General features: G+C 32.9%; 1 protein-coding gene and 1 long non-coding RNA gene across 4 annotated transcripts in view; one reads left to right on the top strand and one right to left on the bottom strand.

Annotated features, from left to right (window-relative positions):
- Positions 1-18,318: 18,318 nt before the first annotated feature.
- The window catches only part of LOC149561978 (transcription factor-like protein DPB), a 19,469-nt gene continuing 9,848 nt past the window's right edge, over positions 18,319-27,939 (bottom strand). For 2 of the 3 annotated variants that reach the window (XM_089825498.1, XM_089825499.1), the window contains 2 exons: positions 22,945-23,015; positions 22,295-22,807 (listed from right to left, as the gene is read on the bottom strand). In XM_089825498.1, the coding sequence (XP_089681624.1) occupies positions 22,546-22,807; positions 22,945-23,015 (333 nt within the window). In that variant the 3' untranslated portion in view covers positions 22,295-22,545. Of the gene's footprint in view, positions 18,711-22,294; positions 22,808-22,944; positions 23,016-27,939 lie in introns of those variants that run through there. The other variant, XM_089825500.1, reaches the window with a different exon arrangement.
- The window catches only part of LOC149561977 (uncharacterized), a 25,892-nt gene continuing 25,565 nt past the window's right edge, over positions 27,613-27,939 (top strand). The window contains exon 1 of the long non-coding RNA XR_016363882.1: positions 27,613-27,897. This is a non-coding gene — a long non-coding RNA (uncharacterized LOC149561977). The remainder of the gene's footprint in view (positions 27,898-27,939) is intronic.

Here is a 27,939-nt window from a genome sequence, read left to right as displayed (position 1 = left end):
AAAATTTCTCTTGTTTTATTTCTCATTAATGGTTCTAGGTTTCTCATTATTCTTCCAAATTTATCTTCAATTTTTCTTCTAAGGGTTACTTCATTTTTTTCATGATCAAATGGTATTAATTCCATCAATTCAAACTATTAAATGTGACTCAATTTAATTATGTATTAATTACTCAAGTACTGATTGATAAAAAAATTATTTTCCTAAACTTGAGAATTGATTTTTTTACACTCTCATATGAACTCAAATTAATGTTCTCTTAACTTTAGTTTCCTTACATCCATCTAAACCTTTTCCCAACTTTGAAAGTCTTAATTGAAGATTTCATCATAATTCAATCTTTCAGGGGCTAAATGATTTTTTGATGTTATTTCTCTTTTATTAATAAATGAAGAAACTACTCAAATTGATAAAGGTTTGTCAACAACTATTACTGACTTCAATTTTTTTTAGGTGTATCACTCGACTTCTTTTCTACCCAAATTTGTGTACTTGTTGGTGTCTTAGCTTTAACAAATCTTTCATTTAATTTTTCTACATGCTCTTTCACATTTTCTTTCTAACTTTCGCTACTAATATCATTCCTTTTGATAGGTTTACATTCCTTCTAAATTTAGGTGTCCTTGAATTTTTTGGTCTCATGGTATTCCTTAGGTTATTTATCCTACAAACTCTTGTTGTATGTCCCAAATTCTTACAAATGTGACATTCTATCACATTATTTCTATATTTAGGTCCTGATTGACTAATTTGCAATCTACAATCTCTAGCAAAATGTCTAAAGTTGTACTTATAACATAGTACTCTATCTCTTATCACATTAGTTGCACCAATAGGTTTACTAGCTATAGGGTTAGTACCTCTATACATTCTACCATTATTATAATTATTACATGTCTAGGTCTCCTACATTCAAAAACCATGTGACCATAAGCATAAAAATTATAACAATAACCAGAAATAGGGTTAGAATACTTACTTGTATAGTCTTTATTCATGTGACCAAATTCATTGCATGAAAAAAATCTTCCACTAAATTTTCTCCTCACCTCTTTAGGTTACTCAAATTGTTAAGGTACTTCTTCAGATTGATTAGGCTCTACCTTGTTCATATTTTCTTGAGGTTGTTCAACTTGTTGGATCACAAGGTCTGATTCCTTAGCAACTTCAGATCTCATAGATGATTCTACTTCAACATATCCAATACCACTCATGTCATCTTTAGGCTATTGTGCCATGATTTGTTCATCGCATTTCTTAGTGTTGGAGTATATCTTCTTAAGATATTTCTTTGTTTGTGTAAGCTCTCCTTTCACAATAGTATTGTACTTCTCAAGTTCTGAATATTGCAACTTAGTAGTCTCAAGTTTAGATGTCACCTTTGTAAGTTTAGATTTTAGATCTACATTCTTAATTGTCAAATTTGATTGAATTTTCTTCTCATCCATAAAAATCATCTTAAGATTGGTAATTTCAAGTTCATGCTTCAAGATCTCATTTTCCTTCTTAAGCTTAGAAATTGCATCACTATTCTCAATTTGATCATTTGACTCTTTCATGGATTTGATATATTCAATCTTTTTTTTCAACTTCAGAATTTCATCTTTTGCCTCTTTGTATTTGTCCTTTTGGCTATCTCTTTCTTCTATGATTACATCAAGTTCCTCAATAGCTTCTTCCAAATTATTTTGCAACTGATCTATATCCATGGTGATCTTAATCAAGTTATTAGGCCTCCTCTGAGTAACTATCCAACTATTAGAAATGGGAAATAATAAGAGGGGGGTGAATTAGTATTTCACAAACTTTTCCCAACAATGGATATCTTTAACAATATTAAAACATGCACATGTGATTAAAGTGAAACATAAGCATAACAGTAACACAATGCATCTCATAACACCATTATTTGTTAAGTAGGGAAACCTTGACCCTTGGAAAACCTTGGTGGGGATGGTACCCACAAAATGATCTAGTAATCAAAAGTATCTTGTGAAAGATATTGAACCTATTAGGAGTCTATTACATATGTATAGTGTATTTGTCCTTTTTAGAGGACTAAGCCTTGTTAGAAGCCTCAACCATATCAGGAGTTGGTATTACAATTACAATAGTAGCAAGATGATCCCACTGCTCAAACATGCATATACAATTGAATTATGTACACAAAAGGTATAAATGCATAAACCTCTTGTTAATGTTGATATCTTCAATACATGATTTGACTTTTGTAGCTCATTGTACTATCTTCACATATACTTCCTTTCTCTACTCTTAACATCAAGTTTTCATCATAAATCAAGTACATAACAATGTCAAAAGACATTACAGAACTTTACTACAAAAATATTTCCTTTATACCAATTTATTTTGTCATGTCAGCGTTCATGTCTTCGCACATGTCCCAAAATGCAAAACAAACTTTTTTTCTAAATTAGGGCTAATATTTTCTGCACTCTATCTTGTTCTGCATGTTCATTCAATTTCATTTCATTTCACATGTCATCTCATTTTGACCTAATTATTATGCTTTATCTTTCTAGTAAAATTTACTCATGTTGGGGCATATCTTCATTGATTTGTGGTTATTCTTTGGTCTTAATTGCTTATCTGTCATTCTAGACACTAGCTTTTTTTTATCTTATCAAATTTAGCTCATTTCATCATCTCCTCTATCTCATTTTGATTTTGATCTTGAGGGGGTGGAAATATTCTCTCATTACTGCAAATTTATTTTTCTATTATTTCTATCTATTTACTCTCACTTAGCTTAGCATATCAATGCTTGTCTTAGGTATTGATATTGTTTATCTCTCTCCCAATGTTTAGTCTCATTGCTTATTGACTGTACATTTAGGATCATCTATCTCTCTTTATTTTATTCTTTGGAGTCATATTTGTCTACCAGTTTGTCTTATTCATTCATTTATATAATTTTTTCTCAGATCGATCATGCATTAGTCAAAGAGGGGCAAATGTAATCACCCAAAAATGGTCATATAGACTTGGAGCCCCCTTTCTAGCAATTTTGATAGTCTACCTATCTAATTGATCAAATCCTCACTTTGTTATTTATTTAATTATAACCTATGATTTGGCCACTATATCCTAAGATCTTATTTGATATTTAAAAGAACTTTCTCTCTTTTAATTAAATAAAATTCCCACTTCTCATTTTATTCCTATGTGCACATGAGAAGGAATTTTCCTATTTTTAAAATAAAATAAAAAGGCATTTTGTCTATACTTGAATGCATGTGTCTCTATGTATGAGGAATTTTTATTTTCAAAATAGTTTTAATTCTCCTCCACACAAATTTTTCCTCTTAAATTCAATTATCGATCTTGATTAGTTGAGATTTTTGTGCACATGGATCACTCAAGATGCATTATCCACTCTTGATTATGTCTCTTTTGCCTCTTAATCTCCATTTTCTATTTTTCTTTAAAAAAGAGGGCTATATCCTCATTCTCTCATCTAGTTTTTTTATGCTAACATTATTCTACAGGTTTCCTTGGTGACTTTGGAGCTTTGAAGGGCTTGGAGAATTCTTGCATCCTCATACTTGCATAATGGCATTCTTAGTTTAACTTTATTTTATGCTCATAGCTTAGATTGCCTAGTCTAAATAGGGGCTTTGTAATCTTTCATACTTGTTAACTTGCATCTTGAATCTCATTTATTTTAGCTTAGATCTTGCATTTTCATTGCATCCATTGTGGATCATTGGATATTAACATCCTTGCTCTTGTCATTGAATATTTGATTTTTTGGTGCACCTTGCATATTCTTGCATAAGTTAGGTTCATTTGAGAGACACCATCTCATAGCTCTTGCACATCATAGATAGGAAACTATAAGTTTCCTCTTTAGGTACTCTTAATCATGGTTATTCTCAAGTATAATAGTTTATAGAAGCGCATCCACATTTTACACACATTTTTTTGGCACCCACCGTGGGGCTAGAACCAAGTTTCTAGCTCCATTTTCTTGTTTGAATTTTAGTTTCATTCTCATTTAATATTTTTTATAACCATTTATTGGATATAATCAAGTAGTTTTGTAAAGTTTTCACTTTGGTTTTAAGGCTAACCCTTATGCAAATTGGCTTGAAGGCAAAAATCCTAGTTTTTGAAAGATTTGATCATATCTTTCAAATGGCTTAAGATTTGTATATGAAATTGTTTTTATAGGTTGGTGATGGATCAGATATGCTTCACTCCAAAATGAAAAAATTTTGGAGCTAATTTGCATGATTTATAATTTTTTCATTTTTTTAATAAAAATTTGTTTTCGGTGCAAACCAACGAATTGTTTGGAAAAATTTACATTTTTGTAAATGTCTTTAAATTCTAGTAGGTCTTAAATCTTCGTGTTTGAATTTAGATGCAATAAAATGATTCAAAACTCAATTTAGAAATATTGGTCTATTTTGGTAAAATGGGTCCCTAAGGCACAAATTAAGAGATAACCCTAAAATTCTTGTATTTTTGGAAAGCTCTTTGATTTTTACTATAGGTTTCTTCTTTTAATTTTAATTTTTGGGGTCAAAATGATGGCATAAAGATCCAATCTTGTTGACTAGGTTAAAATCAAAACATTAAAAAGAAAAAGCATCTTATGGTTAGCTTGTGCTTTATTTGCACAAAATTTGATGCATCATATGAGTTTTCATTTTGTATAGAATCAACTAGTTCAATGTATTTTATTTGATTTTTCCTATTTCTTCATGATTTCTTTCACCTGATTGAAGTTTGTGAAGACAACTTGGAGGTCAAAGGAGCAAAAAATGGAAAGTGTGAAGTCAAGGTGTATATGTTACAAACCTTCTTATTTGAATTGTAAAAAGTGATTATTTTCTTTATTTTTTATTGTAAAATAATTTCTTTCTTTTATCAATTTATTTGGTGTTCCTTCCCAGCATTAATTTAAAAAGTCTTAAAATGAATTACTCACATTGGGATTTGGGCTTTAAATGAACCCCTTTGTCTTTTAATCTCAAGGCTTTCTTATTGATGTTTTCTTCTTGCATCCTTGCTAAGGAGTTTGAGGGGAACATAAATAAGGTATCTTATTTTTTTTTTTTAGGGAGTCTAGCTAGAGAAATGATCACTATAGGGGATGACCTCAACTCCCATGTTCTAACATAGTATAAATAGCATAGCTTGAATCTAAAGATAAGCGTCTTGGAAGTAGCAAAATTGTCAATCTTGGCTAAGCACCAGAGAACTTTGCACCTTTGGAAATTGAAGGTGGAGATTGGGTTACCATTTCCTCCTAGTTGTTTGAGAATATTCTCTTTATCTATGGATTTGAACCTCACGTACCTTGCATATATCAAGGAAATCCCCTAGTTGAGCTTGTGCATCCTTGTAGAAAACCAGAATAAGTTTTTGGTGTGTTTAATGTGCTTAATTTTTAAAACCTTCCCCACTTGTAACAAAAGGCGACACATCTATCAAACTGAGCCTTAGGAGTCTTCCTTTTGCACGGTTTCATTGTATTTTTTTTAATTCAAAAATCCTAAAAAAATCATAAAACTCCAAAAATACAAAAAAAAAAAAAAAAAAAACTCAAACAAAGTTAAAAATATTTTTCTCTCAGTCTAAACATTTTTCTTGTGTTTCTTACTAGGTGGAGTTTCATCATTTTACTTTTCTTTGTTATGTCTCTAGTGTTTGAACTTTCTTAAAATGGCTCTTTGGTATTACCACTCTTGGTCTTTTTCACCTTCTTGGTCTATTCCAACATACTAGGACCTTCTTTTTGGCTGAAATGGTTACCTTGATCTCTTGACTACACTCTTTGATTAGGAAAGTCATTCACTTGTCATCTCTCTTGCTCTATCTACTTGGTTGTTTGGCTTCTTTCGTAGCTCTTGACTTGAATCATTGGTGTCATAAATTGCGTGTATGTTTTTCTTGACAAGTCACTTTAATCTATCCCTCTTTTTGACAAGTGAACAATCTACTTCTCTACTTTGGACATCAAATTATCTTGTATCACTTTATCAGCTTCCTCTAATATCCTTCATGCTTGACTGTATAACTAACATTATGGGCTTTGAGTTTGTTTTTTCCAAGCCTCAACTAAGTCTAGATGATCATGAACTCCTCCATGTTGCTAAAGAATTTCAATAACTATTGGCTTGATACAAAGAGCTAGAAGAGATAGATGATCTTTCTTACCTTTGTCTCACTAGGTGCATGATAGAAATGAAGTCTAAACTTGAGAAAAGGTTAGAGGAGAAGATGACATCCTTACATGAATCTTCCTTGAGTTCTTTACATGCATGTTAGTTATATTCTTCAAGTCCTACATATTCTACTTCAAGACATCAATTGCCTTCATCTTTTAGATCCAAAGACCTCTCTAAAGAACAAGCATGTGATAACTCTTTTGAGCCTATGCCAGAATTATATGATGGGCCTATCTTTGAACTTGGTGGTAATGAACAAAAAAAAAAAATCCTAGGCTTACTTTTGAGGGGACTTTTACTCCCTTGAAAGATTCTTATGATGTCATCTTTAAAACACTCCTTAATAATGGGCTCCTCACATTTCGTAAATCTAGCTTAAATCATAAACCATTCTTGGATATCTATTGTTCTTATCATTGACATAATGAGAATAGTACATCATATTTCTTGTAGTTAAAACATAAAGTCCTAGATCTTATTGATGATGGGATTGTTTATACTTCTAATGACTCATGTGGTAAGGATACTTTTCTTGAGAAAGGTCATATTTATGTCTAGTGATGGATTCCTTGATACCTCCACTTCTTCCAGCACACATGAACCTCCTAAAACTACAAACCTTTCCAACATACTTCCATCAAAAAAAAAACCTAATGCTTTCCATACTAACTATGCATACCCTCAAGGGCTACCTCTAAAAGAAACTCAAACTAATCTAAACTTGGTTGCAAACCTTTTCCATACTACTAACACTAAAGATCCTCAACTCTCATGCTCTACTTTGCCCATCATACCTACTCTAATAAATCCTCCATTACCTCTTCAAGATCATACATTGAAAATATCACATTCTCCCTTATCGTTAAAAGTGTCTCGATGTCAAGAGGACTCTCAAAAAGCTAAAGATCAAAATCAAGAAACCTTCCATCTCCTTTAAGATGTCACTCCTCCATATCCTATGTCTTTTCCATCTCCCAAGTATGATGAAGACACCACTTCCACTACTTCCATTGAGCTTATTGAAAATCATGAGAAACTCACTATCCTATGTTATCCAAAGAAACTTGTCAAGATCAAAGTATCCACTCACCCTCTTGTTCTACTTATCCATACTCACTTAAAAACTATGTTCAAGCTTCAAATTCTCCTACTAAAAATGTTTCTCCTATCAAAGCTACTCATGAGTTTGTTGATGGTCTTGGCCATATTACTCACTCAAAGATGTTGATATCCCTACTCATTGTCCATTTTCATCTTCCAAATCTATCCTTGTTCCTTATAAAATCCTTCAAACCCCCCATCTATATTGGGACCTTATGCTCCTCCATCTCCCATTTCTTTCACTCATAGCTCATCATCTACATCTCCTAGCATACCCCAAGATCAACAAAGGAACTCATTCTTGATAGATTTTTATGTGCCCATCCATCTAATCTCTCCACATCAACCTTATTCATCCATAAATCCCAAGTATTTTGGAAGTAGTTTGGATGATGAACTTAAGAATCAACACAAGAATCCATTAAAAAATGAAAATCACTATGTCTCATCTAATTCACATGGGAATGCAAAGAAGGAAGAACTAATCAAGAGACCACAAAGGTCCACAAAAAACATGGGTTCCAAAATCCATTATTGAATAAATACGTTCTAAAGCATCCAAAGGAAAAGAAGAATCAAAATCTATATGGATTCCCAAGTCTCTTTTGAAAGACTTGAACATTGAAAAAAATCAAAGTTGACGTTTAAGCTTCTCATCGACTTCCAAACATATTCCTCAAAACCTTCTAAGGCCTTCCACTCCACCTTCCTCCAAAATTACTCTACCACCTCATACATCTAAACCTAAATCTCTTTCATCCATGATTCCTCTATCATTCCATTATCCTTCAAGGAGTGTATCATTGTTGAGCTTGCCCACTTTTTTTTTCTACCCCTATGTAATCCTTTAAATACCCTACCCACTATCACTCTACCTACTATCCTTCCACCTTCTATCCTTCCTCCTATCCATCTATCAACTCCAAAGTATAAAATTTTTTCCTCCATATGCTCTTATTTTCTCTATTATCCCCTTTCCATCACCCTATCAACATCTTTGAGCATACCTTTCTATGGTCTTGGCTTATCATGACTTATCCTTCCAATATGAGCACTATCCAAATTGAAAAGGCTTGAACTCTCCAAAAAAATTTAAAAATTCATCAAAAAAAAGTTTTAAAAGAATAAAAGAAAAAGAAATAAGTGCCTTGGTGAAAACCTAGCAAACAGGCACCTCGGTAGAAAAAGTAAAGAGTAATAAATTCTTCTTGTGGTGAAAACCACTTCTTGTGGCGCCTTGGATACAGACCTAGAAAAGAGGCATCATGTGTAATTCTTCCATAATCCATCTATTCCCTCTTCTTTCTTTGATCTTGATAATGTTGAGCTATCCTTGCATATTGGCTATCTTATCCATTGGCTTCCCTATTGTTCTTTCTTATTCACTCATAACCTTCATATCTAGCTTCATTCTTATTGCTCTATCATATTGCTATCCTATCCAATTGACCCCTTGGTCTTGATCAAAATAAAAATTATAAAACGGTCCATACAAGCCTCTTGACATGTCCACCCTTTTGGGCTATATGCTTTCATGACATCAAGTCATTTATCATATATGCTACCTCTCTTATAGGCTTACATTGCTTATCGAAAACTTTCTTCATATGGCTATTTCACTCTTTCCCTAGCTTGGCTACTCTTGACGAGTCATTCCTTGAGGATCGTATTCATCTTTCTTCATCCATCCTTTCTTATCCATATTTTCCACTATGTTACTCCATCTTTTCATATGCCTTACTCGACATTAGGATGAAATGATGAGATCTCAGTTACAAGCTAGTCAATCCTGCCAAGTGGTGAAAACCTAGAAATAATTGCTACTTGAGACCCTTTCACCTACATCTATTAGCATCTTGTCTTGTGCTCTAAACCATTCATCTACTATCTCTTTGCCTTCCCTAGTTGGAATTGATCCTTGTCTTGGTCTAGGGGGCACAAACTGTATAGCTTATTAGGGTCTCCTAATTACAATGGGATTTCTTTGGCAACTCTCAAAAAATGTTTTTTAACACTTCCCCTTGACATCAAGTGTTTTTGAACACTTATTGGATACTTCAACAACAGTTTATGATGTTGCGATACTTCTCATTAGCAGACTTAAGTCCTAAGGAGATAATATTGTGACTTTCACACACACACTTAAACACTTAAAACTAGCTGAGACTTGTTGGCTTATTTTCTTTATGTGTTCTCTATGATGATTTCATTACTGAGTGTTTCCTACCTAATAGTTTCTCATGGATTTCATTTTTATTAGAGAACTGAAGGCATGGGACATGTTTTCTTTAGCTTTCTTCATGTGGGTGCACTTTGTTAGATCTTAGGTGCCTTGAGCATCATGCTTGTCCCACTTGACACTTAACATCTTCAACATACCATCCTTGTCTATTTTTTTACAAGTGCATGCTTATGGCCATCTTGACATTTTGTGTCTCAATGCGAGCATAATCTTGCTACAAAACCTAGGGAATCTAATTGCACTAGTCATCTTGACCTTTATGTCTTTGATGCATAGTTTGGGTTTCCACATACCTATTCGATATAGATCATGTTCATATCCTCATAGTTATGCTAGTGATGATTGTATGATCTTGTGATGTTCCTAACAAGGCTCAATGATAAAAACTAGGACCTACGTGTATAATCCTTGCAATTGGACCTTTGCATACTAGCTTGCATTCTAGGGTTCATTCTAGCTTAATTTGACAAAGGCACTTTCCTTTTTTAAAAATTAAAGAAAAAGGCTTTTTGTCTATACTTAAATGCACGTATTTCTATGTGAGGAATATTTATTTTTAAAATAGCTTTAATTCTCCTCCACACATCTTGTGTCTCTTAAAGTCAACTATTGATCTTGATTAGTTGAGATTCTTGTGCACATAATTCACCCAATATGTAGTCTCCACCCTTGATTATGCCTTTTTTGCTTCTTGATATCCATCTTCCATTTTTCTTTAAAAAGGAGGGCTCTCTCCTCATTCTCTCATCTAGGTCTTTTATGCTAATGTTATGCTACAAGTTTTTTTGGTGAATTTGGAGCTTTGAAGGACTTGGAGCATTCTTTCATTCTCATACTTGTATCCTCATACTTTCATTATGGCATTCTTAGTTTAGCTTTCTTTTATGCTCATAGCTTAGATCACCTAGTCTAAATAGGGGCTTCGTAATCCTTCATACTTGTTAGCTTGCATCTTACATCTCATTTAGTTTAGCTTAGATCCTTCATTTGCATTGCATCCATTGTGGATTCTTGGATATTAGCATCCTTTCTCTTGTCTTTGAATCTTCCATTCTATGGTGCACCTTGCTAAGTTTTACATAAGCTAGGTTTATTCGTGAGCCACTGTTTCATAGCTCTTGCACATCATAGATACGAAGCTATTAGTTGCCTCTTGACGTACTCTTCATCATGGGTATTCTCAAGTATAATGGTTGAAGTGTGTCCAAATTTTACACACACACATATGGCTTCTCTAAAAAATGGATAGAATTAATCTTTGAATGTATCTTAACTCTTAAAATGTCTATTCTAGTAAATATCATCCTAGTAGGTTTTTTCAGAATCTCTTGTGGACTAAGAAAACACAACCCTATCCCCCCCTTCCTCTTTATTCTAATATAATATGCGTTAGGAAGATCGATCTCTTAGGTTAGGTCCCTAGGGGAGATTAAAGGTATCCCCATTACTAGTGGCTAGAAACCCACTACTCATCAACATTTTATTGATGGTACCTGTAGACGCTCAAAAATGGTTCACATCTACGGTTTCATCACTTCCTCATACTAATTCATCCCATTTTCTCATTCTACTAATTTCAATTTTTTGGCCAACTTGATCATATCTCAACAATGTTTGTCATCATTCATATCCTCTTTCACATCAAATGCATCTCATTTCAAAACTATTTCAAATCAAATCAAAACCATTTCATGTCAACTAAAAATCACCCCAAATCAACTCAGGATCACTCAAAATCAGTCCTAATCAACTCAAAACATATTAAACATCCAAAATCAATCATCATTTGTCCGATCATAGGCATTGTTGTGGCTTTTAGTGCCTTGGAAACCTATCAATCTATCAAATCTTATCAATCTAGCCTTAGTACTGTCATGGATCTCAGTGCTACGTCAAACTATCATTCATGTCATCCAATATTTGACATTGTTGAGGCTCTCAGTGTCAGATCATGACATCATCAAACTACTTTAATAATATTGACTATGTACGTCGATATTATTATGATCAACCTTATCAATCAATCTCGATCCTGTAGCATTTACAATGTCAATTAAATGCTACATATCTTTAGTTCATGTCATGTGTCCTTGGCATGTTATCAATTTAAATCAATCACTATCATCATCCTATTTAATTCGTATCATCATCACATTTCATCAAAGGATATTGTCGCACTTATTTAATCAATCTGGTCAATCATTTACTAATTTTCTCTATAGGATTAAATAACCCACAATTTAATATCACTCTTACTAATTATTCTTCCTAATTTTCATCCTCAATCAATTAATTGATTTATTAATTAATTGATTTATCATTCACAAAACATGGAAATTCTTAATTTCCTAAGTCACATTTTCCTCCATTAATTCTATTTTCACTAATTTCTATTTTGTGGAATAAAGGATTTTTAATTCAAGTATTCCATAAAATATTGACATCATCATGACACATGGGTGTGACACCTCGTGGATTCTCCTTTGACACTTGGCCAAGATATGTCATAATCAAAGATTCTTATTCTCTTACGCACATTCTTATTTGGCTTCCTTTGTCATAGATTCTTGGCTTTAAGTGGGTTTGAGGTGTCATATGACGTGTCATAGATTCTCAACCATATTTAGCCTTGTTTGACTTCCAAGCATCATATAATCCTACACTTGGCATCTTGTTTCATATGTGTCATAGATTCTCAAAGGAATCTCATGCCAAGTCTCATATCCAAGGTGATGATTCCAATGCTCTCATCCTCCATGTTGATTATAAAATGAGCATTCTTCCTCTCATTTCCGGTCCCTAATTCTTAAGTCTTTTCAAGTCTTTGGATTTTTGGTATTTTCACTCTATCTCTCACACTAAAATCACAACTTCAAGTATTCTCATAGCACCATCATTATCGTAGACTTTTTCTTCAATATTGTGTGCATTATAGGCAATTTGGAGCTACATCATATGGAGAAGAATGAAGGACATGAGAGCTACAAATGAAAGAGGGAGTTTTAGATTTTCTTTCTTGTTTTGTCATTTGGCTTTCATGGTAGACTATAGGGTGTTAACATATGTTTATTGGGTTTGTGATTTGCTCATAGTATGTTAGACATTAGCCCATTTTCTAGGTCCTACAGTACCATATTATATGGGGAAAGCTTGATAGCGGAAGCCTTGGCCTTGACAAGAATCCTAAATAAATATATAGAAGTGTCAGGGTAGGCGATTAACAAAGATAAGTCAGACATCTTCTTGTTCAATATTGGTCCCAGTATGGAGGCACAAATCTGCAGTATCCTAGATTTTAATAAGGGTACATTTCCATATAAATATTTAGACCTTCCCCTAAACTATGTTCAAAATGTATCTAAGCTTTGTGATCGTCTAATAAAGAAACTAAAATTGAGAATGGTTGATTGGAAAGTCAAGTGTCTCTCCTCGGAAGGAAACAAGACCATGATTTTTGCAGTCTTGTCAGCTCAACCTATTTATCAACTTTCCTAAATGGATCTTCTAAGTGGTAAACTAACTAATTTTTATGGTTATCTTAGGTCATTTTTCTGGCAAGAGAGTGTAGAAAAAAGAAAGTTCTCCTACTCTCTTGGGACCAAGTTTGTAGATCAAAAGACTTATAGGGGTAGGCATTAAGAATATCAAACTTCAAGGGGATTCTTTAGGAGAAAGGTTAATATGGTGGATGATCAAATTCCCCAACCTAAAATGGGTCAAAACCTTGACTAATAAATACCTTTCTTCCCTAGATTCAATTAAATTTTTCATAGGGACCAATCCTCCTAAAGGTTCAAGATTTTGGAACTTCTTGCTGAAATCCAAACCCATTCTTTAGGATAACTATCTTGGAATCTTGGGGACTATAGGGTTTCTCTATTTTGGAATGACTCTTGGGGAGGATATAAGGCCCTAGATCTTTATCCTTCTTTTCATTTATCTAAATCCTATTTGGAGTCCAAATGGGGATCTAAGGTTAGGGATTATGTGATCTTTGACGATAATGGGTTGAGTTGGAAATGGAATCGAGAATATATCCCTAGAAGATAAAAACCTCCTCCAATTAATCCTTTGTCCTAGGAAATTTTCCTTCAAAGGAAGAAAGGAGTCCCTCATCTACGATGACAAAGAAAATGGAGAGTACAATTCAAAAATTATTCTTCCTCTCAGATTGTGTTGGGATAAGTTTTTATTTCCTAAAGTAGGATTGTTCTCTTAGATATAGTCCTTCACCATAGGGTCCTAATAGTGGAAAAACTTCAAAAATTTGGGGTTTAGGGCCCAAGAAGATGCCTTTTATGTGAATATGAGGAAGAAAATTTGGATCATCTCTTCCTTTATTGCCCTTATTCAGCCTCGTGTTGATAATGGATTTTCTCTCAACTAGGCTTATTGTTGACCTTCTCTAGTTCCATCAACAATATGTTATCATCTTGGCCTCTCTTATGATAAAATAGTATCTTTAATAGCCTTTGGATTTACTCCCCTTCTGTAGTTCTTTGGGAATTATGAAAGCAGAGGAATAAAACAATTTTCCAAGACGTCAAGATGACTGCTAAACAACTTATAAATAAGATAGAAATCTAAGTCATTGAAAAAAAACAAATAGGTTTCTTAACTCTAACATCAAAATAGCTATTGGAATGATAAGATGTAAGGACAATGGATTGGTTTAAAGGTCCCTCCCTTTTGGGTAAGGGGGAATCTCTACGTAAATCTAAAAGGGAAGAATGTGTATGGCAGATTCCAAAAAAAAGATGGTTCAAGCTCAATTTTGATGGAGCTTCGAGGGGAAACCCAGGTAAAGATGGCATAGGATGTTACACTCAAAATGACAAAGGGGAGGAAAATGCTAACATAGAAAAATACATTGGAGACGCTACTAATAACTAGGATGAAATATCTTCTATAGTAGAAGGTCTCTTGTTATGCAAATTGCTAGGACTAAATAAGTTGAAGATAGAAGGTAACTTTACCATTATCATAAATTCTCTTAGAAAAGGAGCTCTGTCTAACTGGAGGCTAGATTTAAATCTTTCAGAAGCATTAGAACTATGCAAATCCTTAAATAAAATTAGAATTAACCATATTTTTCAGGAAGGAAATAAGAGAGTGGATGAGCTAGCTAATTTTGGGATTGATAAATCCCTTGCAATTGATTAAAAAGGTATTAAACCAAAACTTTAGTTATCTTTAGTAATTATTATTAAGAGTAGTTGACTTAGACAGGTCCATGTAGCTTAGATTTCTACATATATATTTTTTAAAAAAATCTCTCTTTAAATTAATGAACGATCCCCTTCGCACACTCTTAAATATTTGATCTTTAGGAAAATATTGCATGTATGAAGACATTAATTATATCTTTATTAAATTTTGGGAAAATGGTACTAAGCCATCATTTTGGTGTAAGGCGAGTGATTATTTAGTCCTAATAATGCCAGCGATCACCATGTAATCATTTCTTCTCCAAGCTTTTTTCTATTAAAAAGAAAATTGATTAGCCATTTTCGACTACTGAGGGTTGAGGATGGATAGAATTCTATGTATGCGAGGTAAGAAATGACAGATGGAGGTTAAGGAGTTTGTTACCAAGGAAAGGTTGAGAGGCATACTATGTTGCCCCCATTCTCTGGTGATGGGCATTATTATGTAGATGTTTGGAGAAGAATATCTAGAGAATACCAATAGGACGAGGGTGGACTCAGATAATACCTCTATCTTCCTAGCCTTAACAATGTTATTCGAAAACAAAGAGGTGATGAAAAAGTTGTGCAGTAATTTGTTACATAAGAAGTATTTAGTGAATATGGATATTGTCATGCATAACATCGATTCTAATCTAATGGCCCTACAAGCAAAGAACTATGACAAATTTAAGTTTGACGGTAAACCAATTCCAAATTTTTTAATATTTAGCATTGATGATTGGGATGCCTTTCAGGACAAGATAGATATGAGAATGAGGAGTTTGAATTTCCTTTTGGCCTTATTTCATGTTAATCGCTTGGATGATCCTAACTGGTTTGTTAAATACCTAGAAGAGGAAGGTGTGGAGGGCTCTAAGGACATCCTGAAATATGCCAATGTCACTTGTCTTGACTTAAAGGATGAAGTGGATGACTCTGAAGAGGACATGATTCCAAGAAAGATGAAGATAAGGAAATGTGACGGAGAATTGACAGTAGGCTAGAGCTCCACAAAAAATGATCGTAAGGGCAAAGGGCCAACGTTGGCTTGAAGTATGAAAGTTATATTTACCTTCCTTTGTGGACAATGCCCATTTTGGAGTTTATTGGTATTTTGGGGAGTATCCCTAATTTTGTCTAAGTTTCTTAAGCTAGCTGGTAGAAGTTTCGGGTATAGTAAGGTTTTAGCTAGTTAAGTGGTAGGAGCCTAATAGGTTTGAAACTAAGTAGATGTTTGTAGTATGTATATAATCTCTATTGATAGAAGACAAGTTTGTTGTTTTCGCCCTAAGATGTCAGGTATAATTCAGTAAAGACAAAAAAAAGTTGTATTTATCTCCATAAAATATATATATATATATATACACACACACATATATATGTACATATGTACATATATACATGTGTGTGTGTGTGTGTGTGTGTGTGTGTGTGTACATACATGTACATATACATATATGTACATACATACATACACACAAATACATATACATATATACTCTATTACCAAATTTTATGTTTCTCTAGAATGAATGGAATCAATTGTTGTGCTAACTTTTTCCTTGGAATGGATAAAGCATATTTCTAAATTTATTCTAAGCTGGCATTTTTTATTCATTTTAAATGCCTTCCATTTTTCTACATAGATGTAACAAAAATAAATATAATGCTTCTATAATTTATCATATTTCATATAATGGGTCATCAAAGGAGGGCTTTTGATTAAGAATAGTCAGTAGCACTTAGACCAAAATCTTGTATTCGAATGGCTTTTGATTGGGCTTAAGGTGTTAACAAGAAACCATAATTGTGATAATACTAGCTCTTGTATATCAGTTCTCAGGCAATCTTTCTAATAAATGGATTAAGTCTTTACTGGCTTCACTATAATGTTTATATTTCTAGGCCGAAATGTATGGATGTATTGGGACGATATGGAGTCCAAAACTAGTATTTTTAATTATTAAAATATTTTGTTTTATCTTTGTTCCCTTTATTTTCATCAATTATGTGTTAACTTCTAGTTTTATATGTTGCATGATTGGTTTTAGTTATTTCTTATCCCGATCCTTTTTTATTGACTTTTTAAATAAGGTACTCACTATCTTTAGTAGCTTGACGGCTTATTCAAGTTTTTAAAGATTCTCTAACCTCCTAACGAGTAGTATAGAGTGTTGTTGGATGGAAGTATTTGTGTTTTTTCAAGTAACATCGAAAGACAAGCTTGATGTTCATAAGAAGAAATTAAGGAATCTATCCCCAGAGATATTAATCTAATTATATTATGGTTATCCAATGGTTTTGGGTCTATGTGGGGAAATACTAAAGGACTATTACCCAACTTCATCCTCTTAGTGTGAGATGGATTAATTTATATTTTTCAACTTAATATATGACTTCGACCCCTTGCTTGTGTGTGTGTGTGTGTGTGTTGAATTATTATAAATATAAGAATTAACAACTATAATGTTATAAAATTTAATTTCATATTTAATATATATATCATTTTAAAAATGATTTATATTAACTAAAATATAATCAATAAATATAAATATAATTTAAGAAATATTATTCTATTAAATATAATAATTAATTCAACTTCATTTAGAAAATTTTGAATGTACCACTTTCTTTGATATTAATTCTTCTCTCTTTCTCTCTCACACACACGCACACAATTTTTAATCACAATTTTACAAACTCGTTACATTTAATGTGTGTAAATATTTTAATGAAATGTTAATTATTTGTACTATCTAGCTTTTAAAACTTTCAAAAAAATTCTTCTAACATTTTTTAGTATCGACTAATAAGAAAGGAGATAAATAGAAAAATTCATAATCATTAAAATTGAAAATAAAATAAAATATAAAAACTTTGTCTAAAAGATTTAATTAATTGATTAAATTAATTAAAAAATATTCGCTTATTTGGAATTATCAACCCTTTCAATGACAAGGAGACACTTTGATCATCCAAAATATTTATAAATGGGATATGCTTGTTTCGTTGGTTTTTACATTTAGAATTGTTAATGAATTAGAAGTCGTTATATACTACTCTTCCCGGTGAAGGCTAGCCCACATGTTAAGGCCTATACAACTTACAATGGCAGAATGAAAAAAAAAAAAAAATCTAAAGATTTAACTTGGAAATAACGAAGAACATTTTAGTAGTGCAAAGGTGGCAAAGGTGCTAACTAAGGAACGCGGCTATCTTCTCTACAAATCGTACCATTGATTAAATTTTAAAAAAACGAAAACACAATTGAAATTTTTTGAAATTTTCAGCTTTTGATCTTCATATCTGTATATTTTATGATCGAAAACAACAAAAAATTTGAAAAAATTTTGATGTATTTTTGTGAATCTGAAAAAGAATTACGTTTGACCTTTTTTATGTCTTTAGTGCATTTTGTCCTTCGATTAGCCAACACCCTAACTAGCAAAGAGCACTTTAATAGTGCAAAGGTGTTAACTAAGGATGCCCTACAAATCATACCATTGACTAAATTTCAAAAAAACAAAAACACAATGAATTTTTTTTGAAATTTTTAGCATTTGATTTGTCATCGAAAACAACAAAATTTTTGAAAAAAATTCACTATATTTTCATGAATCTAAAAAAGAATCATACTTGTCTTCTTCTTCTTTTTCCTGCTTTTTGTCTGAGATTAGCCAGCACCCTAACTAACAAGCTCATAGACCATCAAGTGAAGTCTCATTCTTCACGAAGGCTTTCAAATGTCCAGGGCAGAAGTGGAAATACAGATTTTAACGGCAATACTAGAGAAAGAATGGGAATCAGCATCATCTGTCTTTTTAGAACGAGACGACAAGATGGGATTATACACGCGAAATTAGTTTATTAAATTCAGGTCCACTGACTGCTCTTTCATCAACTGAACCATCAGTGAATGGCGTTTTGCAAAATTGCATTGCTTTCAGCATACATGCATCATCATATGACTCAAATTTACTGCAAAAAGAAACATGGTCAAAGTACAAAATAAAAAATATCAGCGGTGATTCATAAGACTAGATAAATTATTTTAGTACTGCTCCACAAGGTAGGGTACCAGATAAAGACCTTTAATTAGATACAACTTATCATGGAAAATTTCCAAAATTTCATTGTCCTCAATAGGCAAAGGCATTGCTGCAGCTACTTTATAGTTTCGTTACTAGTGTTCCGTACAAAACACCATATTGTACTTGAAGAACCTTTAGCATTTAAGAGGGGCAATCAAGAGCTCACTCTGGCTATATTTAGAATCTCTTTTGCTGATAATTACTCAAAATGACCGTATCATTTCACACATGACCTCATTTTGGTAAGAATGCCCCTGTCCATGAAATTTGGATGAACTGTGTCCATCCTATGTGTTTCATGTGCTATACTGTGAGTAATAATGTTTCATACTTCAATTACATTTCAAAACATCAACTAAATTATAAGGAAAGGGCAACATTATTAAGTAAAAAACAAGAGATAACTATATGAACTTTTTTTCATTTGGTTATCTTATTAATTCTTCTCTCTAAATAGATTGTTGGGATGATTTTTCCACAATCTATGTAGAATTTGGTAGATTGTTTTTGGAATCAACTATGTGTGCTTTTGTATCAATGTTTTGGATCAAACTGAAAAATCCATCATCAACAAGAGAGTGAAGAATGGGATTGCGGAGAGTCTTAAAAAGAGGCACAGGGGAAGACACAAGGATCAGAATATTTATTTGTTGGTTTTATTTTAATAATTTTTAATTGCTCTCTTTTAGTATCGTTCTAAATCTTTCATTTTCCTTGATCTCATTCTTCTTCACTCCCCTTCCTCTCCTTTTTCCCTTGATCTCCAGTCCTCATATCTTCCCCACTGCCTTTTTTAAGACTATGTCTGCAATCCTGTTTCTCATTCTCCTCTTTCTGATGATGGATCGCTGAGTGTGATCCAAAATATCGATACGAAAAACATTTACAGTTGATTCCAAAAGCTATCTTTTTAAAAATCTTCCCCTGACACTATATAATAGGCATGAAATTGCAAATACTTTTTCTGTAATAAGTGTACAAGTTTGGAGCATCTGTTTAGATAAATTTGTGTTATTTATGATCGTACAACTATCAGCTGCACAGTATATCAGATGTGAAATTCAATAGAGATATGAACCAACCCCTTAAATTAGCTTACAAATAGTTCTGCTTCTTGATCGATGAAAATAATTAACTATTTTCCATATAATAGTTTTCTTAATATTTGACTCTTCAGAGAAAAAACTGAACATTACAGATGAATTCTCCTCATAAATATAGATTTGTTTCTAGGTAGGTAGTCTCTTCGTGTAGGGTTGGTAGTTCATTGTGTCATGAACTCTCGGGAAGCATAATTGCTTCATTATGGGGTGCAAATGTGACTGAGCTATGTTCCTGTCCTTGGCTTGCAGATGACCATGTGATTGATGGCAAGAAAGGATGATTGTTTGCACTAATATTGGTTGTGAATTGTAATTATTTATTAATACTGATATATTCATGACATGAGGGCCTTCATTGCAATCACGAATTCAAATATATATCCATATGTGTGAGCACTTTTGCCTTAATTAAGCACTAAACTCTAAATTGTATTTTCCTATTTATTAATTTAAAGAATAATTGCTCAAATTATTAATTTAAGATGCATTATATGAGTTTTAACAAATTTAATTTGTGAGATATTAAGGTTATGGGACTTCACAAATATATACAGTGAAAAATATGACTGTCAAAATCAGAAATTGTTGTGTGAAATTCAACCAAAGACTATGATAAAAAGGAGTCATGGTGATAGAGTATCCTAGGGTGGGTGAATTGTAGAGTGCAAAGATAAATTACTATGTATACAAACCCTAAGAAAATTAAAAATAAATGATAATCAAAGTTTAAAAAGTTCTAGAAAACTTGATATTTATGAGGAACCCTCAAAGGAAATTACATCGTGTAAGATTGAAAGAATTCCTCAAAAAGGTAGAGGAAAATGCACGCACTTAAACTAAATCTAGGATAACCAAATAAGATCATACACAGTATAAACTAATTAAGATTAATGATCAATTATGACGGGTGCAGATAACAACTCATACCGAGATATGAAATTAGATGTGATACTAACACCAATGACCAAATATGAATGATGATGAAGATTAAGAAATTCAATTCTCTTTAATAGTTTTAGATAATCCCTTAAACTACGTGTCTCCTCAAATATTATACAAGCCACGTTATATGACCTAGATCAAATTTGCACCTTTCGGAAACCTTTTTGTTTAAAAATTGATCTTTGATTAAAGATTTAAACCTATGAGTCTACACTCTTTGATTTTTTGAATTCACTTTGAAAAACTATTAGAGTACAAATTCTCCTAGGTTAACCTCTATAAAGGGATCGACTCTAATGTTTTGTTGATAATCTAAACCAAGCTTCAAGAATGTGATTGTGCAATTCCCTATGATACTTTTTTGATTTGTGATGATAACAAATGAATACAACTGAATGTTGATTAGCTGGCCTGGCATTATGTGGCAGCCAAGATTGAGGAGGAATGGATCACAGTTGAAGGAAAACATTCAAAGAAATTTCCCCCTCATTCTCCTCCTAACTCCCTCAAGAAGGGGGTACTGGGGAAATCTTGATATCTGATGTTTTGTTGGGTGGTCTGATTATAAAGTTCATCCTTTCTTGGACCACCAACATGTTTTGTGGGGTTCGTGAGTTGTTTTATACCCCCTTTTCTGTTTAAATTGTGTTGTGTCTATGTCTTGTGTCTCTTTGTAGAGCGTAATGATTATCTTTTGGGATTTTTCTGCAGGTGTTTAGTTTTACACCTGTTTTATATTTGGGTTTCAAGGTCCCTTCAAAACTTGTTTTCTTAATTAAAAACAAATAAATACAACTGAATCCTTTCAGATATAAGTACATTACAATTGATTGCACAAGTGTGTGTTAAGTTGGCTCCCAGAAGGAAAGGAGTTGACTAATTTTTTAATTTAAATATCTGAAAATTAAGGGTCTAATTTATGAGTGCAATATCACTTCTACATCTAGGGAAGCAATCCAAGATGTGCATGGTAAGCTTAAGGTCAATAACAGGTAAATGGGGATGGATACACGAATAGTAAGTAAATGTGAGAGTGTGTTGTATGTGGCTGGTCAATAGCATGAAGGAAGAAGACTGGCCTTGCTCAAGATTGTGTCATTTTTTAATATATAGATGTATTAAGCTACTCTCTTAAAATGGACTTGGAGCTAAATAGAAACTGGCATGCTAAATGGAAACTGGTATGAATAATAGCAAATTTATAAAATGTATGTATATGCATACATATATTAAGACATGCACATATATGACTCTAATATATTATCAACCATACCACCTAAGTAATATTTATTACTTGGTTACTACCTAAAAAATTCTCATAACAAGTAGACACTTTGATCCTCCAATATATTTTATAAATGGAATATGCTTGTTTCATTGGTTTTGACATTTAAGATCATGAATGAATTAGAAGAAGCCCGCTAAAGAAGCACTGAAGAAGACCATCTTTATATTTCACAATATTATACACTGTTCTAAAACGCTCACCTAAATATATTTCTCTTCCCGATGGAGGCCAGCCCACATGCTGAAAGGCCTATACAACTTACAATGACAAAATGAAAAGAAAGAATGCCTCAAGATTCAACATGAACATTTACTCCTAACAAAGAGCACTTTAGTAGTACAAAGGTGCTGACCAACAAGCTCCTGGACCATCAAGTGAAGTTTCATTCTTCATAAGGGCTTTGAAATGCCCAGGACAGAAGAGGAAACACAGATTTTACCGGGAATACTTGAGAGAGAATAGGAATCAGCATCATGTGTCTTTTTCGAACAAGATGGCAAGATGTTATTGTTCAAACTAGATAAAGGTGAATATAGTTTATTAAATTCAGATCCACTGACAGCTCTTTCATCAACTGAACCATCAGCGAATGGAGCTTCACCAAATTGCATTGCTTTCAGCATACATGCATCATCATGTAACTCAAATATACTGCAACAAGAAACAGGGTTAAAATACAAAATGAAAAATATCGGTGGCGATTCAGAAGACTAGGACTCAACTTGCCCACTTTGTGAACTGCTGTATCTATACCAGAGGCACATAGAGAAATTGATGAGAGGGTTTACCTATTGAAGTCAAAATGAACTATCTGCATATCTTCCGATATCTCAATGTCAACAGTTGCATGAGGATGAGTCTGCTTAGGCAGAAAACAACAAATCGAAATCAAATCAATAGAAATTTAAAGGGTGGTGTCTGTTTGATTACAAGCATGTAAAGAAACTGATCAATTAAAATGGCAAACAGCTATTTGCCACGAGGTCTGAGTGGAGTTTCATTAAATTTATATGGCATGTTTCTTTATGAAAATTTATGAAAATCTAGAAGAGAGAAGACTCTCCTTTTCATATACTTTACACAAAATTGGAAATGGCATGTCAAGTGAAATCCCTAAATAGAAACATTAATGTCACATAGTGAGCCATAATATATAAAAATGTGCAACCAATTCAAAGACAAGAAATTTTAGGCAAAGAAGTTTGCCTTCTTGGAGAAAGGACTTAACAGAAAGCTAATTCCACATGACAAGCATCAGGCGTTTGATACATTGTCCAACAGATCTTTAATTAGCAACACATCAGTCAGCCTTGATGAGATCCAATAAAAATGAAGAGATTTTTTAAATGATATAAAATGTGAATTCCTTTAATATTCGACACTTAGATAAAAATCTAATATGCAAATGAACAAATCCAGCTAATTTGAATTCCTTTTTTGCAATATAATAAAATAAATGATAATGGAAAGGAAACCTAGTCTGAAAAAAGAAAATTTCATTCATGCATTTAACAGCGAAATGATGAAAGGAAAACTGGAGAAACTATTCTAGTACTGGTGCACTAGGTAGGGTACCAGATAATTAGACCTGTAATTAGATACAACTTATCATGGAAAATTTTCCAAAATTTCATTATCCTCAATAGGTAAAGGCATTGCCACAGCAACTTAGTAGTTTTTGTTAGTACAGTGTTCAGTACAAAACACCACATGGTACTTGAGGAACCTTTAGCATTTAGAGGGGCAATCAAAAACTCACTCTGCCTATATTTAGAAATACTCTTTCGCTGATCATTACACAAAATTACCCTGTCATTTCACACATGACGTCATTTTGGTAAGAATGACCCCATTCATGAAATTCGGATGAATGGTGTCCATCCTATGTGTTTCATGTGCTATACTGTGTGTAATAGTTTTTCATACTTCAATCGCATTTCAAAACATCAACTGAATTATCAAGGAAAGGACAACATTATTATGAAAAAAAACAAGAGATAACTATATGAGCTATTTTTCATTTGGTTATCTTATCAATTCTTCTCTCTTTATAGATTTTTCAGATGAGTTTTCCACAATCCATGTAGAATTTAATAGATTGTTTTTGGAATCAACTATGTATGTTTTTGTATCGATGTTTTGGATCACACTCAGAAATACAACGTCAAGAAGAGAGTGAAGAATGGGATTGCAGACATAGTCTTCAAAAAGAGGCAAAGGGGAAGACACATGGACCAGAATATTTATTTGTTGGTTTTACTTTATTAAGTTTTTAATTGCTCTCTTTTAGTACTGTTCTAAATCATTCATTTTCCTTGATTTCATTCTCCTTCACCCCCTCTTCCTCTCCTTTGCCCCTTCATCTCCAGTCCTCATGTCTTTCCCTTTGCCTCTTTTTAAGACTATTTCTGCAATTCTGTTTTTCACTCTCTTTCTGATGATGGATTGCTGAGTGCGCTCAAAAATATTGATACAAAATATTTACAATTGATTCGAAAAGCTATCTTTTAAAATCTTCAATGTAGAATAGGCATGAAATTGCAAATGCTTTTTCTGTTATAAGTGTACAAGTCCAGAGCATATGTTTAGATAAATTTGTGTGTCATTTATGATCGTACAGCTATCAACTGCACAGTATATCAGATGTAAAATTCAATAGAGATATGAAGCAACCCCTCAAATTAGCTTACAAATAGTTATGCTCTTGATAGATGAAGATGATTAACTATTTTCCATTTGATAGCTTTCTGAATTTTTGGCTCTTTAGAGAAAAAGCCGAGCACTGCAAATGATTTCTTGTTATAAATATAGATAACTTATTGAGCTTAGTATGATAGTTCTGTGAAGAATTCAAATCTTAAAAGCAAGCAAAGATCTTTTATATGTTTCTGTGAAGGAAAAACATAAAGAAACTAAATGATGATAAAAAGAGATAATGCTAAGTTACAAAATTCTTCCCTGAAAGCTCAGGGTCCCAGTCTGGTTCAGCACAAAAGCAAATGCAGGTCCGGATGTGGTCCATTCTGGGTCTGGACAGGATCCCTAAATACACTGTGGGTTTTCTCTACCAGACCTTAGGCGAATTTAGGAGAATTTTGAGTGAGTTTTGAGATCAGCAGCCAGACCCAGGAAAAATTTGATTGGTTTTTGGGTTTTGTTTTTTGTAACAGTTTCTTTTTGGTCTATTTAGGTCAACTCAACCCTCCAACCCTAAAATAGACCACTAAAAGGACTAAAAAGATGAAACATATCCCATTTGTGCATATGTGAATGGAAAACAAAGCTTCTTGCCTCTATTTGCTAAACCTTTTTGTTTTATTGCCATTGCTCAAGGAGTGTTGAAGGGTGATTATTGCATGCTCTAAGATGGTTTGTGAGCTATTTCTGCGTGGTTGCAGATGTTGAGAACTCCTCATAGACATTGAAGAGGAAGATTTCAACAAAAGATTTAGGTTTTTGTTAATTTTTCTTTTACATTTTCTTTCAACAAAATGAAATGAACTCTCAAGTTCTATTTTATATTTTGATTTTGGCTTGTGGTGTTGTATGGTGTTTATAGATTCATAGAATGGCAGGTGCTTCTAGTACTATGAGCTCCTGTTTCAAAAAAGAGCCAAACTCCCAGCTACGAAATATGTCAGAATGGTTCAGCAGTCACTAGGTGAAGCAGGTTTCCTTTGGATTTTTAGTCATTGCAAAGAGGAAATTAGAAGCTCTTATAGTGCGAGTGAAAGCATTTTTTTTTCCTTTATGCCTTGGAAATGCATTAAGTTTTGTACAGGCAAGCCATGAGTTCAAGTGGAGCCTCCACCTAAAACCCTTCATATAAACTCTGTTGTACTGAAATATACTAAAGAGAAAAAAAAAAGCAGATGAAGCAGCTGAGAATGTAATTGTTCAATTTTTGGAAAGGTTTAGAAGTGAAAAAACATCAAAGACCTCCATGGATTCAGTTTCCAAACAACAACCTCTAAAGGGTCACCCACTTTTGCATTTTCCTCAAGAACTAGTGTCAAATAAGAGAGCAAAGGGTCCCTTAGAAATGGCATTTCACAATGAGGCTAGATTCATTGTCGAGCAAGACATAGGTAAATGCATCAAAGCAAATCGATTGACATTTAATATTGTTCATTCACCATATTGGCAACAAATGGTGAGATCAATAAATGAGGCTCCAAGGGGGTTCAAGGGTATGGGTTATGAGAAGGTGTGCAACACGTTATTGAACAAAGAGGTGAAACGTGTAGAGGATTCCTTAAAACTAATTAAGGACTTATAGATCGTAATACATGTGTCCATCGTATCTAATGGATAGAAAGATACAAGAAATTGCCCTTTGGTCAATATTATTATTATTGTGTCCATAAGACGTGCAATGTTTCTAAGAGTAATGGTCTATGGAGGGCAAGAGAAGGGTAGTCCAATTATCGCAAGCATTCTTTTCCATGTCATTGAGCAATTTGGTCCTCAAATGTAATGCCCACCCCTAGTTTACTTTTTAGATTGTATTGCCGAATTCTTTTAGGCCAGTTTGATGGTTATGTTTTATGTTTAGCAGTACTTGGTTACTGAATTTGATTAGATGTTATTTCATACTCGGTTGATTTATGTGATGAGCTACTTGAGTAATTCAATTATTTGTTCAAGATTATTTCTATGGTGATGATTGTATACAGTGATTTTAGTTATTTCATGATAATAGTTAGATGGATCATTTATATGCATTTTCTATGGATACTTACCCCATACATGCATGTGCATGGTGTGCTTGTATGTTTTACTTTATGTATGATGTTTCTGATGTGGTTGAGGGAGGGAGTCGTAGTCACCTGCTAGTCGGGATCTACACGATGCACCACTCCTTGTCATTGACTGTTTCGTTTAGAGTATATGTGTATGTACATGCGTGAACTTTATGTAGATTGTAGGTACCAGTTATCGACTTCCCTAGATTGCCAGGATGAGCATACCCTATCGCAGTATCTCAATGGTAAAATAGGGGAGATAATTCTTGAGTCCAAATACTGACATTAAGCCAATTGTCCTAGAAAGTAGGACAAGTATCTGAGTTGTTTACCTTTCCAAATTTGTCAAGTGAAGTGAATCCGTGATTTTGACCATTGAGTTTGATCTAGTATTTTGTACTTTACGATGAGTTTTCGTAGTTCATCTTGTGAGTATATTGTGATTTGTAGTTATAATTAAATCAAATAAAAAGAGTATTTAATGAATTAATTTAATGGAAATTTTATAAAGAAAATTCAATATTTCATTATATCTATTAATTGAGGAATTAATTAAATAAAGGAATTAAATTTAAAGATATAGTTAAAATTTTAATTTTGGCATAATCATATTTATTTAATTTAATAATAAAATATTTAGGAGTTTATTTTTTTTTTAAATTCTAAATATTATTAGTTAAATTAATAAACATTTTATTAACAAACGTCTCATGAATTAATTAATGAGAGAAAGAAATTGATTTAATAAAGATATTTTAATTAAATTGCAAAAAGGTTGCACATGAAAATTAAAATATAATAAAGTAATTAAGAAAAAGGGGTTTCGCGTGATTGCACAATCGAAGCCCTAATTTGGAGAAAAACTCTTTATTAAGAAGTTAGAGTTCATTTTTCCATACCGAGATTTGGAAGAGCCAATTTCCAAGAAGAGGGTTTCAAAGAAAAAGGGAATTGCTTGCAAGTTTTATGCAGTCGGTTGCTTAGCATCAGATCCAGGTAGGATCTTGTGGGTTTTGCATAGTAGATTCATCCTTTGAA

The sequence above is a fragment of the Cupressus sempervirens genome, chromosome 4, assembly GCF_028749045.1.
Source record: "Cupressus sempervirens isolate cs-2001-9-10 chromosome 4, ASM2874904v1, whole genome shotgun sequence".
In the NCBI taxonomy this organism is placed as follows: Eukaryota; Viridiplantae; Streptophyta; class Pinopsida; order Cupressales; family Cupressaceae; genus Cupressus; species Cupressus sempervirens.
The sequence above is the reverse complement of the archived record's forward strand: the minus strand, read 5'-3'. Positions and strand labels throughout refer to the sequence as shown.